The sequence below is a fragment of the Cyphomyrmex costatus genome, unplaced genomic scaffold, assembly GCF_001594065.2.
Source record: "Cyphomyrmex costatus isolate MS0001 unplaced genomic scaffold, Ccosl1.0 scaffold726, whole genome shotgun sequence".
Classification (NCBI taxonomy): domain Eukaryota; kingdom Metazoa; phylum Arthropoda; class Insecta; order Hymenoptera; family Formicidae; genus Cyphomyrmex; species Cyphomyrmex costatus.
The window spans coordinates 37,237-54,858 of NW_017280296.1; the positions used below are offsets into that span (position 1 = coordinate 37,237).

The 17,622-nt window shown below is 33.4% G+C and overlaps 1 protein-coding gene across 1 annotated transcript; it reads right to left on the bottom strand.

Moving 5' to 3' along the window:
- Positions 1-9,839: 9,839 nt before the first annotated feature.
- On the bottom strand, positions 9,840-14,537 carry nito (RNA-binding protein spenito). Its single transcript, XM_018548520.1, has 2 exons — positions 14,277-14,537; positions 9,840-12,049 (listed from the first exon to the last, which is right to left on the bottom strand). The coding sequence occupies exons 1-2, from the start codon at positions 14,399-14,401 to the stop codon at positions 9,856-9,858; spliced, it is 2,319 nt and encodes a 772-aa protein (XP_018404022.1). The 5' UTR covers positions 14,402-14,537; the 3' UTR covers positions 9,840-9,855.
- Positions 14,538-17,622: the final 3,085 nt, after the last annotated feature.

Genomic DNA, 17,622 nt, shown 5'->3' on the forward strand with positions numbered 1-17,622 from the left:
TACAATTCGTATTAGATCAACGAGAATAAATCAATTAAGAGAAATAAACTTATTTTTTGGTCAAACCGGATAATCTTACTGCTTAAATATTTCGAAATAAATTTATATTCTATTTTGCAAACCGCGCGCCAAAATCTTTTTCGATTTTGAAACGCAATCATGAACAGAATTAAATTAGCAATACATATTGACAAGTAATTTACTTACTTTTTATGCTAATAAGCGTTTCTTAGGATATTAATAATTTGATTTGTAAAATATATTGTTTTATTTGGGATTCGAACTCAAATTCGGCAATAAATTAAATTATTTAAGATACTTAGATTAGCATCAATAATCAAATTATTAACATCCTTCTAAAATGTTTGTTAGTATAAAAAATTATAAAATTATTAAATATTATTATTGCTTGTTAATTTAATGCGATACCACTACTCTAATTCTGCTTATGATTGAGTTCCAAGACCGAAAAAGATTTTGGCGCGCGGTTTAAGTATGTAGATGTACAAATTCACTCTGAAATATTTAAGCTATAAAGATCCGCGTTTTGACCCTAAAAATCAGTTTATTTCTCTTAACGGATCAATTTGATCAATCAAAGCAAAGTTCACTAAACTTGATTTTGTTTCTTCTGATTGGTAGAATTCAATCTCAATCTCAGTCTTTAGTCTGATATAGAAACCTTATAACAGAGTCTGGCCACGACACACTTTTAATTAGCCCTTTGTTTTCGTTAACTTTAGTAAGTTAGAATGCATGAGATAGTAAAAGTTAGGATAAGATAGCATTTAAAAAGAGACAGAATATATATCCTTCTTTCTCACTCTTTGACAAAATTGCTCGTGGCCAGACTTTGTTATGAGGTTTCTAGTCCGATTAGGGCGTCACCGTGAAATCTTCCTGGAAAACTTTTGGCGGTCGTATCAGCGAAAGCAGAGTGTCAGGAATTACATGTATGTTCTCGTCGTTTGACCGAGGAAACGCGAGCAGAACGTTGATCAATAGGTGTCCGTATTTCTGGAAAACGGGAAACGCTCGAGGGAAGAAGAAGAGGTGAATGTGAGTGTAAAGGCCTAGACAAAATGAAAAGCACATGCAGGCAGTAGGAACAGAGAATAACAGATTTCAACCATCAGAAACCATGTATTGCACGGTATAGATATAATGCACGGCTTCTGGTTGAAGTCTATTATTTCCTGCTTCTATTGTCTGTACGTTTCATTGTCTAGGCTCTAACAGTACCGAAGGGGTTTATCTTCGTAAGGTTTATCTTCGAACCAAACACGGCCTTCCATATTCAACACTCCGAGGAGACTGAACATCTCTACATAATTAATTAATGTATGTAATTACACGTCCGTTACACACGCACGTAACGTCTTCACTGAAGATATTACGCGTTATGCTTTTTTCCTCGCCAAATTAACTGCAGATACGCGAGGATGTTGCTGAATTTCTTATTAACGAATTTCTTGAGTGGACTTAATTTTGACAGAAGATTATAGGCACTACTTTATTTTTCGCGATTCTGAATATTAATTTTTCTGGAGCACACGAATCATACGTTCAGTTCTTTTCAAATTCTATTATCGCTGACAAAGAAAAAAAGCAAACGGTGCTCTCACCATAGTATTTTTAATTTCTTCATACTTTTTAATTTAAATATGGGTTTAAATTGAATAAAATATAACTAAATGAGAAAAATAAAATCAGTTTAAAAGTATTTCTTCTTGAAGAAATTAAATTTCTATTAAAGCTTTTTGTTTAAAAACAAGAAAAGCTGAAACACCCTCGCGAGACTGGAATATCTTAATAAGAACGACAAAATATAAAATGCGATATAATGGCGGGAAACCGCTCATATAATTTTGTTCAGGACATTTACCTGTTGTTCAACGTAGTTAGGTTTAGATTAGCAACATAAGTTTCAAAAAACAAAAGTATATACACACACACACACACACACACACATACACACATATACAAATACACGGCGTCAAGAATATTCGATATTCGTTATGCGCAATTAAGGGGTTATGCCATCTTGGAGGTTTGAAAAAATCAAATTATTTTTTGCTTAAACCGATAGTCTGTAGCTCCAAAAACAGAATTCTAATAGTTTTAATTCAAAATTTCGATGATATTATGTTACAAGAACCGATTTAGTGAAACGCATCACCGCACGAATCGCTATTTGATAGAAAAAGAAACAAAGAGTGTAATAAGCGCGTAAGCGAAAAAGAGTCTAAAAAGACTCAGAAATTAATAAAAACCACAAAAAAAGAGGCGAATGAGTAAAACGAACTCTTGGAAGAACACTTGTATAATCCAGGAATAAGAAACTGAGGGTAAAATTGAGATTTTATTGCTTTATGAACAAAAAAATTACCAAAACTTTGAACATATTTTTCTCAAAATAGTTTTTTCAAAGTCGATGTCGTACATAACTTTTACATTTTTCATCCGATTCACTTAAAATTCACTTAAAATTTGAAGTAAATGTTCTCTTATATATAGAGGAGAGGCCCCTATTATGAGATACCGAGTTCATTTTGTGTAATTACTAAATGTTTATTGGTAGAATTAAAAAAAATAATAGGTCATTTTGAAGAGAATTTAATAAGCTTTAAGATAGCGTTATGTAAAATTTAATTCAAATTTTATTTTATTTTTTAATTAAAGAAATGTAAAAGGTGAACAAATCGCAAAGTCGAAAAATTGTGCTCCTAGTATGAGATACCCCGTGAAATCGATAATAAAGCACAAAGTACATCAGTATTAGAATTAAAAAAACTTTATTTGATGTTTCTAACATATCAACGAGTACAGCTTATGCGCGTAAATTGAGCATGTGATGCATTGTATTCAGGATTTGTCTTCAGTAGTAATTGGAATGAAGTATTGCAGAAACAGACCCTCAATGTTCATTCCGGTTATTCCTTTTATTATTGTACAATAACATTTATACTTTAACATCGATTTTCACTTGGGCACAGAAGTATAGATTATTTCATATTAGAAATATCCTGGGTATCTCATGTTACGAGTATCACGTCTTACAGCTTTACGATCATCAAATCTAACTTCTTTAATTAAACAATTCAACATATTTCGTATTTTTCTATCAGTACGATCTTACTCTATTACTACATGAAGAATTTATTGCCAAATAATTACTTATTAAATAATAAACAAAGATTAAAGGCTTATCTCAATGAAACTTGAAAACATTCAAACTCTAAAATTTTATTTTACAATTACTGTAGGCATGATCTAACAATGAATTTTCCACTAAACAGTTTTCAATCCAAGAGCAATAATTTCATGATAGAATCAACAAATAGCATTTATTAGTTTAGCAGAAACGCCGCTATCTCATGTTAAGCGCCTATCTCATAATAGGGAGCTTTCCTATAAGTATAATCTAAAGAAATGCGTAGGATTTTGGCGCTATATTGAAAATAAAAATTTTAGACGAAAAAACTACCGTTTCAAATGTTCACCATATTCAGAAATCAATATTTTTGAAAACTGCCACTTCTTTAGTTTTTAATACGTAGATGATACAAATTTTTGGTATTTTGTTAACAAACCGTGTAGAAATTTTGGACTATACCGCGGAGAAGTTCGGCTAATGAAGATGTTTGACGATACGGCTATAGTGCCGCCATTTTGTAAATAAGAAATATAAATGTTTTCATACAGTTGAAGATACATATAATAAAACCCCATAAACAATTTTTGATTCACTCCTTCATTCTTAAAAAAAAAAATTCCAAACATCATTTTTAAGCTGCGAAGGTGGCGTAATCCCCTTAAAGCGGTAAATATCGCAAACGAAAAAGAAAATCGCAGCCATTAGCTTTACTCCTAATCTTGCAACAACGCACGATCGATGTTCAATTCAAAGCAGATTTGCCTGAAAGTGTGTATTTTTGTTAAGTGTACGGCGGAAAAAAAAAGAGCCCAGCAGCGTTATGTATACACGTAATTTCTTTCCCCCGCACACATGTGATGACCCATTTACACGTTCTGCGTCTCTTCCTGTTATCGATATAGTGATTGTGTGCGACGTGATTACGCCGTTATCATTAAGACTTAACAAGAGCGATCCTTTCCTTTTTTCCTCCTCTCCCTCCCTCCTTTTTATAAGTATAAGCTTCGTTTATTTCTCGATCACAAATCTAGTGGCTGTTACAATTTTTGTCTATGAAAAATTGTGGAAATTGAAAATAATATATAGACTGTCCAGTAAGATGTCTGAAATAAAAGTGTTGTTTCTGTCTCCTCTCTCTCTCTTTCAAGAAATATGACCGTTTTCCGAAAAGCTATAAACGAGACAATTAAATTAAACTAAAGATTAAATACGATTTCAAGCCAGATTAATTGGCGATTAACTTATAATCAATTTATTTATACCTCAATGAATTATTTACGTTTTTTAAAAACATAATCAAATTATTAAAAAAAATTTTAATTAGTAAAAAAATGTTTATAATAAGTATCACAAAATTTTATAAACGTTTATATGACATTCATTAAATGATTTAAAAAATATCAAATTATTATTTATTTTTTAGTGTAAAGATGATTTTTAACGTAAAGGTATCTAGTATCTATATATATAATTATAGCTACATTTGAACCTTTATTATTTAAAAAAAATTGCTGCTTTTGAAATAAAAATATATAAATAATCCTTTCACAATTTTTTGTGAAATCTCTTTGTAATATTTTGAGTTACAAATTTTGAAACACCCTATATCTTATTAGGAAAGGCATGCCTTTTTATGACTTCTCATTCTTTCTCATTTGTGTTCTCTACTGTACGTTCTTGTTGCATTTCATTAAATCCAGTCCGAAATAAAATCTGCGTGACGATTGCATTTTTTTTACAGGGTGTCCCTATGACTGCGTTCGAAAACACTACCCGAGAATCTCCGAGTATTATTTTGTCTTTGTTTAATATACGATGAACAACAAAAATAAAATGCTCGAAGGCATCAGGATAGTATTTTCAAACGCAGTCTGATTATACTGTAGGTATATTTGACTATATTTACTGCAAAAAGGAAATTTTTGCAAGGAGCAAGTGTAAATCTTGAGAAAAAGAAAACTGAAGATAAAGAATTAAAAATTCGTTAATTACTTTAGATTGCCACCTCAATTATTTAAAGAATTATTAAAAATAATCAGACTGTCAATTATAAAAAATACGCGCTTTTGTGTAAAAGTTTTGATCAATTTTTAATTACAAGCATACCTGATCTCGCAAACACAATAAGTCTTGAAGAATTGATCAATCATAATCGAATGTAACAAGAATAATCGACTATGATTGATCAATTCCTTAACTTGAAACTTATTACATTTATTGTGTTTGCAGGGTAAAGCGGCGTCTAAAATGAGATTTTAAGACATAAGTCTTAATGAAAGGCTAAGCTTTAATCCCTAAGCCGTAAGAAATTGACTAATCACAATCAGACGTGAGGAAAATAATCGATTATTATTGGTCAATTTCTTACGGCTCTAGGCTTAGAGCTTAAGTTTTGCGCTTTAAAATCTCGTTGTAAACATCGCTTAATGCACATGCAAACACGTATGCATCGGTGGAAGATGAAATTCGCTAAAAAATTAAACCTCTACAAAAAGAAATGGTGGAATAAAGCCACTTTATATACTAATTATAAACGTTTCAGGTTTCGCATTTCCGCACCCGATTTTCTCCGTTACGCTCCGTTTCTTTCTGTAGATTAACTTTAATTTCAGTTCAGTTTACTCTTCATTTTTTCTTTTTTCAATTCTTAGAAGTAGAAAATAAAATGGAGAGATAGCTGAACTAGGATTAAAATTAAACTACATTGATAAAAACGGGTATTAGCAGTAAATTCAGTCAATCCATCAGCTTTAACTGCATTCGCTTGCTCTTTTTACGCTTGAAATGGGAACGAACCAGCATGGTATACTTGAATTTAAAAAGAGAAAGAAATGAAGGTGAAAACCGTAGAACAAAAATATGCTTAGTCTAAATAAAAAAAATCCCTCTTTAGAACGCTGTATTTCGCCTTCGTCCAGCAACTGTTGCTCATTTGAATCGTTTCTCTTCCATCCTTCATGTCCATTAATAAAATAAATTAGTCTAGTTTTAATTGCTTTGTATTAATAAATATTTCGTGTGGAATTTACTCTACGTTTAAATACGTCTATAAAAATTGATAGGTTTTATTATCAAATCTTATAAATATCACGATCACATTCGTTCGCGATCGAATCTATTTTGTTAGGTTAGATTTAGAGGTTATGTCGGATTGTTTTTACGCGGTAACGTGCGATGGTAGACCATGATAAACATTGCAACATAAATTCGTGAGTCGTGCGAAAAACTAGGAAGAATGGCATGAAATCTTATCTTGAATCTATGATTTATTCTTTTAATTCTTTTTTTGTTTAAATCTGGATACAGTGGTCAAACAAGAGAGACGATCTCCGATCACGTGCGTTAACTGCCATTCTGTGGACGGAATCTGAAACAGATAGTTTTCTTTTTCCTCTCTGTTTACACAGCCAGGGGAGCTACACTACGAAACTCCGTAGAGCGGCCGATCCACGCCAGGAAAGATTTGCGGGGACGAGCAAAAGGCAGCACAGCACTTGACGCAAATCGGAGCGGAGTGTAAACCACTGATGGAACTCACTTTGACTTGCCCCGCACACAGAATCGAGAGAAAATTTGGATTTTTTTTTGTTTAAATTTCCGCCCGTCACTTATATGTCTTTTTCCTACACTTTTTTCTTTTATTCTTTCTCATTATAGTTCTCCCTTCCGCGATACTACATCCAGAAGCACAATTTCGTTTACAGACGACACAGCTATTCTTTAACGCGCGGATAATTTCGACAACTACGCGAAGTGTTTCAAGTCCCTGGAAAGTTTAATTCGCGACCTTATTTCTGCTTCTCTCCCTGGGAGAATCCACAAGCCACAGGAAACACCAAAAACGTCACAAACGGTCATTGCTCTCCTTTTCCCGTACAGGCGACAATTGTATACAAATAAACGTAACCTCCCACGCGAGAGAAATTGAGAAAATGTGATCCTTTAGCACCAAACACTTGGAATTTAACGACCTACATAGTCGCGTTTGTAATTCGTTTTCCCATCCCCCAAAATTGTCTTTGCTAAACGATTAATATCACAGCACCATGTATTGTTGCACGATAAACTTCACTTAACGTGGAAGAAAAGATTGAATTTTATACAAAACTCGTCAGGATCGCAAGCAGTCTAATTAATATCTCGACCACATGCATGCATTTTAATCGAGGAATTACGATGGCAACGTTCTATCGACTCAATGTGAATGTCCGACATTTTATTGGCCCTAATCTGTCTGATAAAACTCTTTTCTCTTTGCATTAATTTCCTCGGATATCGCGAATAGGAGCATTCATTGGAATCGCGTATCACTGTAACATTTAACCGATTTCCCGAGAATTTTTTCGAATTTTTTTGATAGGTGAAGAACGGTACCAAGAAAATTGACACATGTTGTAATTTCTTTTCTCTCTACATAAACTGCATCTATTTTTTTCCGTTCAAACACTAAATATACTTAACCACTGCACCTTCAATCGCATTCGAGTATGGCAGGAACGTTCTTTTCTCCCGTTTCGATGTCTGAAAGAAATATACAAATATACCCTTCGGACGTCGTTTCGGATAATAGGATGTTCTCTTCCATACCGGAATGCGGAGCACAATCACTTTTCTTTTTCTTTACGTTTCACTGGACACATGTTCAGAGCTCATTTCGTTAACGCCACCAAACACTGTCCTCTTTAGAGAAAAAAAAACCAGTCCTCACTGAAAAAGGGATAAACTTCTGTTGACATTATGAAAACACAGATCGACAAACTTTATTTTGCAGTAAACAAATTTAGGTCTCTTCATAGATTTGCTCTTTTTCCTCACTGTCTTCACTATTGGGCACAGTTCAAAACTTTGAAAACTTGGAACTACATTCACGGATTTTACTTACTGCACAATCACTTACAAAATTATACCACACAAAAGAAGTCTACGGAAATAATTCGTATAACAATTAATTATATAAATTTTCCATATCAAGTATACTCTAAACCAGACCTTTCACATTTTTTGCCATTATGATAAAAAAATTATGTTTTTTTTGTAAGCTATATGTATGTTCTCATAACATTCTAGAGCTACGCAATGCGTCTATTACATCTGAAAGTACTCTACTTTTAAAAGAACAATGAAAAGTATAATTTAACCGTATATAAGTTTTTCAATGAAAACGTGTTTCTTAGACTTAATATTTCAAAATTTACAATTATTAAAGAATCTGTTTTAATTTCATTATTTTAAAGCAGAATATCGTTGAGTTTAATTATTTTTACGTGCACACACATGTCTCAAGAAGACATTCAATTTGCATTAACCAAGAAATAAAATCAATTACATTAATTATGATTGCAAATGTGAAAGAACTGTGCACAATATTATTAGATTATTACTAGCATGTACGTATAGTTATATAATGTATATATGTATATAATACAAATAGATTCTTCTTACACATTACACTTTTAACAAGTAATTATACATCACTTGTAGTAATGAAGATTACAATATTCGTAATAATATTCAATATGGTCAATAATGATTTTGCTGATAGAAACTTTATCATTTAATAATCGTTGCTACCTGATTAATCTAAATAGGGAACAATACCAAAGTTGTGTTTTTTGATAGAAAATAAGTACTTAATTTCTCAGCGTTAGCAATAACATCGATAATGTGCAATATATGGAGAAATAGTCATAATTCTGGAAAAATATATCACAAATCAAGATTATTATACAGAACACAATATCTTTCAGTAATATTTCAAAACTGCGTCATCCTCGCCCATCAATAAGTTTAACAACTATACAAGGATCGTCTTCACAATAATGCGCAATAAAGATTCGCATTGTCTAATTTCGATTAGAATTTACATACGCATCCAGATTCGCACAATTTTGTGTAAATCTAGCCAGTGAAGTAAACTCAAATCAACCAGCAGGCATTACGAACTTTTATTACATGTCCGATTACAGAATATACCGTTAATATACTTGGCATTTCCAAGTCAATGCAATGTACACTCGTATAAAAAAAAGTATCAAAGTATTACGATGCTATCTATTACCATAACTCGTGTCTGGAAGCCAGTAAAAAAACAAAATACTTACTCGATCAAAAAACACAAGTTCTCCTTCTCACAAGTCCTGTACATTGTTTCGTATCTAAGAAATTTGTCCACTATGACCATTTGGTGAGGGAATCGTATTCTTGAAAATGAATTGAACGAAAAGCACGATATTTTAATTAATAAAATTATTCGTTTATGTATTATAACTCGATATCTAAGAACTGTAAAATGAAGAAAAATTCTCAATTTTTTCTACGTGAATTATTTACCGCCACAAATCTACACTTTAAATTAAAGTGTATAATATGTATAGCACAATTTCTAAAATGCAGATTTGCGACGCAAAATTTTTTTATATATTTAGCGTCATTTAATATACATTGTATATTAAAAAAAAAAAAGTACTGCGAAGTGAAGAAAAAATTTTAATTTATATAAAAAAAATTAAAATTTTTTCTTCACTTCACAGTACCTTTTTTTTTTAATATACAATGTACTTCCTATTTAATCCATTCAGAGACATACATTTCCTTGCTAAACGATCAGGGTAGAAAAGCTCTTAGAAATTGCATGTAAGAGAATCTTTGCACTTACGATGTAAAAAATACGGACATAAAAGATGATATTAGGGATTTCCTTAGGCGCTACCCCCTTTGACTACTACGATTACCAAGTGGTCTTCCTTAAGACTCTCTTCGCTTAAACTAGGACATGTGCGTTTCAAAAGTTCCGTCGAAAATGCACAGGGTGGAAAGGCGTACAATACACCAGTACCTTCGGTGTCTTTGTTCAGCAATGATATGACACCGGCGGCTTCTTTCTGCTTCAAATATGAGACGAGATTGCGCAACGGTCGTGTTTGAACATTAGCGTCGTCGTTCGTGATCGCGGTGCTCGAGCCGGCCAAACCAAGGAATATAGCATGCGAACTCGAAGTTTGAATCCGTTTAGACACGTCATCCAACTTAGGCTGATCAAGACGTAATCGTTGCGTAATGCGTAACATGTGTTTACCCTCCTCATCCTTCATCAAAGAATCGATTATCTCCGTCTCGCCATCTGTCAGATGGAATTTAGCGGGAAACAACGAGTTCTTTAGTATCAATGCTCCTTGCCAAACTGCGATTGATTTCCGCGCAACATCTGGTAATGTGCGGGACGTTGATAGCATGCCAGTACGAGTGTTCTCCGAATCTGAATCCGAATCCATTTGTCGTCTTCGCGGTGAACGCGATCTCGATCTATCGACTCCCGGTTCCCGTGAAAGCGATCTTCTCAAACCACGTGGTGCCTCGTATTCCAATTCGGGCGGAGGTCTTCTACTGGACCAGTCGGCCTCGTCGCGTATATAACCATCAGGATATGAGCCTCTGTAGCCACCTCGAGTATTTCCTCTTCTATCGTGCCACGGTGCGTTACCTCTACCACCTCGGAAGCCCCTCGGTCCGTAATTGAATTCACCATCAGGTCCGTAAGGATCGTACGGAGATTCGTAATCAACTGGACGTGGTCTAAAGTCATTGTTATCCTCGGGATACGATCTGGGCTTGAAACCAAAGCCAGGTGTCACATCAGCAAAATCTACTCTTAATCTACGATCTGGTCCACCTAGAGGGAAGCCACGCATTTCCTTGACAGCAGCCTGAGCGGCGTCGATCGAATCATAAAGAATATAGGCGTTACTGTCGCCCTTGATGTAATCGATCTTTTTTATCGCACCAAATCGATCAAATTCGCGTTCAAGCTGCGGTACAGAAGTCCACGGTCCAAGGCCGCCCACCCATATTCGAGTTGTTGGAGTTGCCTTACCATAGCCAATCTTACATTGGAACTTCCCGATGTATTGACCCGATAATTCTACCTTGCACCGATGAGCCATGTCTAGGGTTTGGAAGCGCACGAAGGCATATGCATTACCGGTACCTGGAGGTGGACGCTTTATGTCGATGTCGTCGACAATGCCATATTTGCTGAAAATACGACGCAGTTCCTCTTCCGTGATATTAATCTCGAGATTACCAGCGAACAGGGTTCTAGTCGCTAGAGGATCATCCTCCGGCGACACGTGATGCAAATAATTAGGGAACTTGTCTTTCTTGTTTTCCACTCGTTCGAATCCATGTACTGGGTGGCGCATCATCATATGTCGCGGCGGTCCATAGTGATGAGGTGGTCCTGGGTGAACATGCGGCGGTCCATGAGGGTGTATGGGTGGTCGAACGAATTCGTGATGCGGCGGTGGTATAGTCTCGCGACGCATTTCCCGATGAGGAGGCAGACCCACTGGTGGTCCATAGACACGCTCATATCTCTCGATAGGTCTATGTCGATCTGTAGGTCCTGGAGATCGGGCGTAATATCTCTCGTAATCTGGCGGCGTAATAGATCGCGGACGACGATAAGTTTCCGGTCTATCATACACCGGCTCTACTAGAGCCATCTTGTCATACATGATGATACGCGGTTTCGCGTGTTTAGCGTCCCGGGCGTCTTCCGAGCTACGGAAGCACACATAGGCGACACGTTCATCCGGTTCGTGCGAGATCTGAATAGAGAACTCTCCGAATTTTTTGTACTCCCTATACAAAGTGTCCTTGATCACCTCATCACTCGCCTTCGGATGAATAGCGCTGACGCAGAGCACTTTGTAGCTGTAGGGTCGCTCCCGCGGTACGTCGCGCGACGCGCGTAAATACTCGTCGCGATGGGAGCTGGATTCAACATAGCGAGCGTGAGAAGATGCCCGCGTGGGCGGACTGGGACTTCTGGCCCCTCGACTTCGTCGTCGAATTCTTTCCGGACTGATCCGTTCGTCACTGGAATCATCGTATCTACAAATCACACGAGATGCAATTTAATAACAGCGCAGTTTGCTTAAACTAGAAATTGTAAAAGTTCGTACAAGATATTCAAGGTTAGAAAAGTTAGTTTATAAAAGTAACTCCTTACCGGTTTTTTTTTTTCCAGAGAAATAACTTAATATACCGTTACTCGTTATTGACCCCTTTTTAGAATGGAGTCATAAAACAATAAATGACAAATAAAAGTTCAAAAGCCAAATATAAACCAAATAAATTTTAATTTAAAAATCGAACAAACGTTTCGACGCCGATCGGATCATTATCAATGTTACATCAAATATAATTAAATTATTTAAAAACCATAACAATTTTCAAATTAAATCCATAACAATTTTCGGATTAGTTTCGGAGTCATAAAATTATCTTGGTCATTAATTGACCAATTCAATACAAAATCTGTAGTAGTTATAATGATTATGATTAATCGCATAGTCAAACACAATATTTTTTTTTTAAACTCGTTTATGCACGTTCCATATACAGTTTATGCATACAAAATGACGATAAAAGTAATGATCATATTCGTTACCATTATCCAAAAAAATAACCGTGTTATCATTAACGTTACAAGTAAGGAAACTAGTAATGTAGTTCATTAATTGCTACTAAAAAAAGAATAATTGTAGTAGTGACATTACAAGTAATGTGTTATTTTGCAACTTTGAAAATATTAGATACCCGTTTTAATCGAATATGGCCTACTTCATTCATTTGTAGCAGCATAATGTAGCGTATACACACACACACACACATGCACGCACGCATACGAAACTACATATTTGTAATAACTGTAGTGAAATTTATTCATAAACATTGGAATGGAACGATATTAAAGCACTATTGAGAGAAAAATACTCTTTAAATTCGTTGAAGTTAAATATCACTTCAAGAGTGAAAATTGAACTAATCTTGAAAAGATTGGCTCAATTTTCAATCTTTAAGAGTGAGATTTATTCTAATAATTTTAGAGTGTAGCAAAAATCAATCAAACAATAAAAAAATTCACATATAAATGTAAATATTTTTCACGATTTCTTATATGATTAAATACTAGGGTTATTACTTTTAATAAGTTAAAGCTTTAAAAGAATTTTCAAATTCCTTTCAAGTTTAAGGTGCTTCAAAGCTTCTTTAAACTTTTCGAAGTTTGAAAGTATCTTAAAGTTCGAAAATAATACGTGTTGTTTTCAAAAATTCGAAAAGTTTGTAAGAAGTAACAGCATTTAATGAGTCCTACTATTTAGTCTTAAAATTAAAATGTCTTGAAAAGGACTTGGATGTGTGATTTTTTGTAATTCTTTACTTTCCAAAGCAGGGCTGGGTATATGTATTTAAAGTACTTTTACTTAAAACCCATTTTTTGCAACACAAGTATTTTGTATTTCATGAAAGCATATAAAAGTATTCTCTATTTTAAATTTCAGTATTAATAACGAAAGTTTCAAAGTCTTTTGTATTTCAAATACTAAGACAATCGCTCTTATTATTTGAATAACAAAGTACATAACATTTTCAGCGTTTTAATTGTATATACAAAATATGTAATACTTTCAAGTGCTAAGTTAAAATACAAAATACACTTAAGTACATTGCAAAAACTGTGTTTCAATTAAAAGTATTGCAATTACATGCCCAGCTCTGCTTCAGTGGCGTTTAGAGTTAACTTTGGAAACATTTTTTCAACTTCTTCCAAAACTTTGAATCTTTGAAATCAAAAGTAACAGCCTTCATACTTTACACGTCTCGAAGAAGACTAGGATGCGTGAATTCTTGTAATTTTCCAAAATTCGAATTCTCTTAAAACTTCATAGTAAAAAAAAAACAACAACCACCTTAGACATTAATATAAATACACGTTTCGCCAGCTGTAGCGATCGAATGAAAGATAATTCACTCGGCGCAATGCGCACATACTCACACATACATGCGCGTAACGTATCATCTACGGGTGCGCGGAACAATAGTAACGAAAAAAAAAGAAAAAAGAAAATCCACACGTCATTGATGCTACGTATCACAGGTCGACGATCAATTACTTACACAAATCAACATTCTCAGTGTCGCGGGACGAGGGGAAGAAAGTTTAAATGCGAAAGGATCGAGCGGGATTTGTTTGGTCAAGAAAAGACGCCGCGTGAAGTTGCCACCAGGGAGATACACGAGGAGTTGTATCGTTCGATGCCGCGAGATATCTTACCGTCCCATGGAAGAGCGACTCCGCTTAACACGAGGAGGTGGGGTGTCACGACTCGAGCTCCTCTTCATATTGTTGCGGATCTTGACTGTAATTTTGTGTCGATCGTCCCGCGGAATCCCAATCATCAACGCTGCTTGCTGCTTGCACCGCAGCTCGACGTGGAACAAGAGAAAAGAATGACACGTAGGACAAGAGTGAAAGAAGGAGAAGGAGGAAAAGGAGGAGAAACGTGCGAAGAACGAGATCCGTCCAATGCTTTGCTAGAAACTGCTTTTTTTTTTTCCTCGGCGTGGAACGACTATCTCAGCCTGAAATGCTGTACCTCGCCTGTTTGTGATGCAAAGAGCGAACAAAATGGCGCCTGTTGTTACCGCCGTCGTCGGCGCCGTCACTGGCGCTACCGTCGCTGCGCGTAGCTTCCGCTTGTGACGACTTCCGAGCGCGCAATTTTATAACTTGTTATAGTGTTCCTATGATCAAAATTAGGGCACTGATACGTTATTAAAGACGCTCGGCCTCGAACAAATTTTCGTGACTATCAATGGGGACCCGAGGATAATTGAAGAACGATGATATAATCCACAATTAATAAAAATTTGTGATTATTAACACAAATATTTTGATAATACTTTTATAATACGAATTATTAAATTCGTGACTTTTAAATTATATAAATGTTGCTGTATAAATGTTTTTTTTTTTTATACTTTCATTTTTTGACAAACAAAATTTACACAAATTATATTTCTGTAGTGTACATCTATTTTTTAAATATAATCTTTATTGTATTTCTCACATTAATTTTACTGATAATAATCGAATAAATATTTATATATCTGTAAAACAAATTTTTCTTACGCATTAGCTATTCATTTGAATTTATATAATGAATTTATTCATTATTGATAGAAAAATCGTAAAAAATTGATTTCGTGAATACATAAATTTATCCATTTATTATTAGCAAATCACAATGTGAAAGACAAATTAAAAATAGGACATCAGAAGATATAATTTACGAAAATTTTATGTATTTTTAATAATATTGCCGAAACGACCTTTTAATTTACAGTAATAATACAAAGAAAAACAGGATATCCAACGATATCTGACTAATCAGTTCAAGATCAATTCCAAGACATTCTAAATAAAAATCTTGGTTTTTTCAGGTCAATTAATTTTCATTAATTAATTAATTTCTATTGATTTGCGCAAAATATATGTTTTGTATTCATGTTAGAATTCTATGTGATGAATTAATTAAAACACAAACAAATTTGGAGCAATATTATTTAATACTTTATAAATAATAAATAAACATTTAATATAAACGATAATTTCTCTGCTATATTCTATTTTATAATTATAGATATTAAATGAAAGTTTTCTATTAGTAACTTGCCTTATTTTTAAGTGAAGGCTTATATATACCTAAACAAAACTTTTCTCTTTATTAACATATCACAAACATCGTCTAATTGTAAAATTATTAACTTATTGGGGTTTTATTAATCTAACCTTCAATGTCCGCAGTTGCTTTTAAAACTTCATCTATAATGATCACAAATTTATCGTTACATATTTCTTGCGCACGCGCTTTTTTCCTGATCCATCTTTTTTAAATAAAAACAAAAATTCCAAGTTAGTCCTGAAATTGCAGGAGTTTTTCAGGATACATTAAATTCCAGGATAATTCCAGGATTCAAGGACATTCAAGGATAGCTGAACACCCTGGAAAAAAAAAAGAAAAAAATTGATGAACAAAAAAGTCGACGGATGATTGAAATAATGCTCAATAAATCAAGAATTTTAAAATATTCGAATTTTTATTAATCGTTGCAATTAAACTTTCGTATAGTTAATTATAATCAAATTTTCAAGATGTTCTACATTCGATATATATGTAGACTAGAAAAATAATATTATTTGTACGTATATATATACACAAGATTAAATTCGTAAATTTCTATAATACAAAAAAAAACTTGTACGGCGAGAAATACTGTAGAACCAGACACCACTATTTTAACAGAGTATTGATAATAGGTTTTAATAATCGCGTATTTATAAAATATTTGGTAACATAGAATTTAAAAAAAAAGATAGTTTCTATACCTATATATAAAACAATTCACAGCAGCTGCCAATTTATAATCACGTTTAATCGTTTGTCATAATGCTTTAGGCTAATTCTACAATGTGTTTTATGTTTACTGTTTCTTGCTGTTTGTCTCTTGCCTTTTTAATCAAGAAGACAAGTGACAAACGGCAAGAAACAGGAAACAAAAAGCACATTGTAGAATTAGCCTTAAAGTAAAATATTTAAGAATATTGCTAACATTGGAAATAAACAATCTTAATCAAATAATTACTTTAGAGTTATAGTTATAATCATATGTATTCGATTGATAATCTCTTCTCTCAAGGGAACCTTTCGGGGTGTCAAATTCTGATTTTAAACTTTGTGAACTTGTAGTTTACATAAAGAGTTTACATAAAGTAGCTTAGAAAATATCAGTTGCGTTTTTTTGGCCGCAACTGATATTTTCTAAATTCATATCTTTATGTAGGCTAAAAAGTTTACAAAGTTTCATTAAAATCAGAATTTGTCACCTCGAGAGGTTCCTTTGTCAGTACACTTGATATTAATAAAAAAATTATGTTTCATAGATAAATTAGTTTAGTACATCATTTTACAAAAGATACTAGCAAAGAGAAATTGAAAATTTGTTAAACGAGTGCATATGAGCAAAATCTAAATATATTTACAGATATTTATATTTTACTTAATTAATATAATATACAATATGTAATATAACGCATAATTATTACATATTACATGTAATACCTATATAACATGTACACTAAATATAATATTATATAACGTATGTAACACATAATTAGTATCTTATTTTATAATTGAAAGTTTAATTATAATGTTTAGTATAATTTATGTGTAATTGTACCAAACGTTATTAAAATCGATCTTATATTTATAGTGTGTTCGGGGAGACGCCATTAATGCTATTTATGTCATTTTATCCTCGTTTTGTATCTAATGAACAATAAGGATAGAATGACACAAAGAGCATCTTCTCGAACGCACTCTCTGTGATATATTTTATTACTGTATTCACATAATAACTGATATTTAAAAAAGAAAAAAAGTTTTGCATGTAATATCAAAAATTTTATATTTTCAAAAGAGAAATGTATTATGTAAAATAACGTATTTTTAAATGTTAATTATTTCATCATACAAAAAGATTACACATACACACGCATACGCACACACACGCATGTACACGCACACACACACACACACACACACATATATATATATATA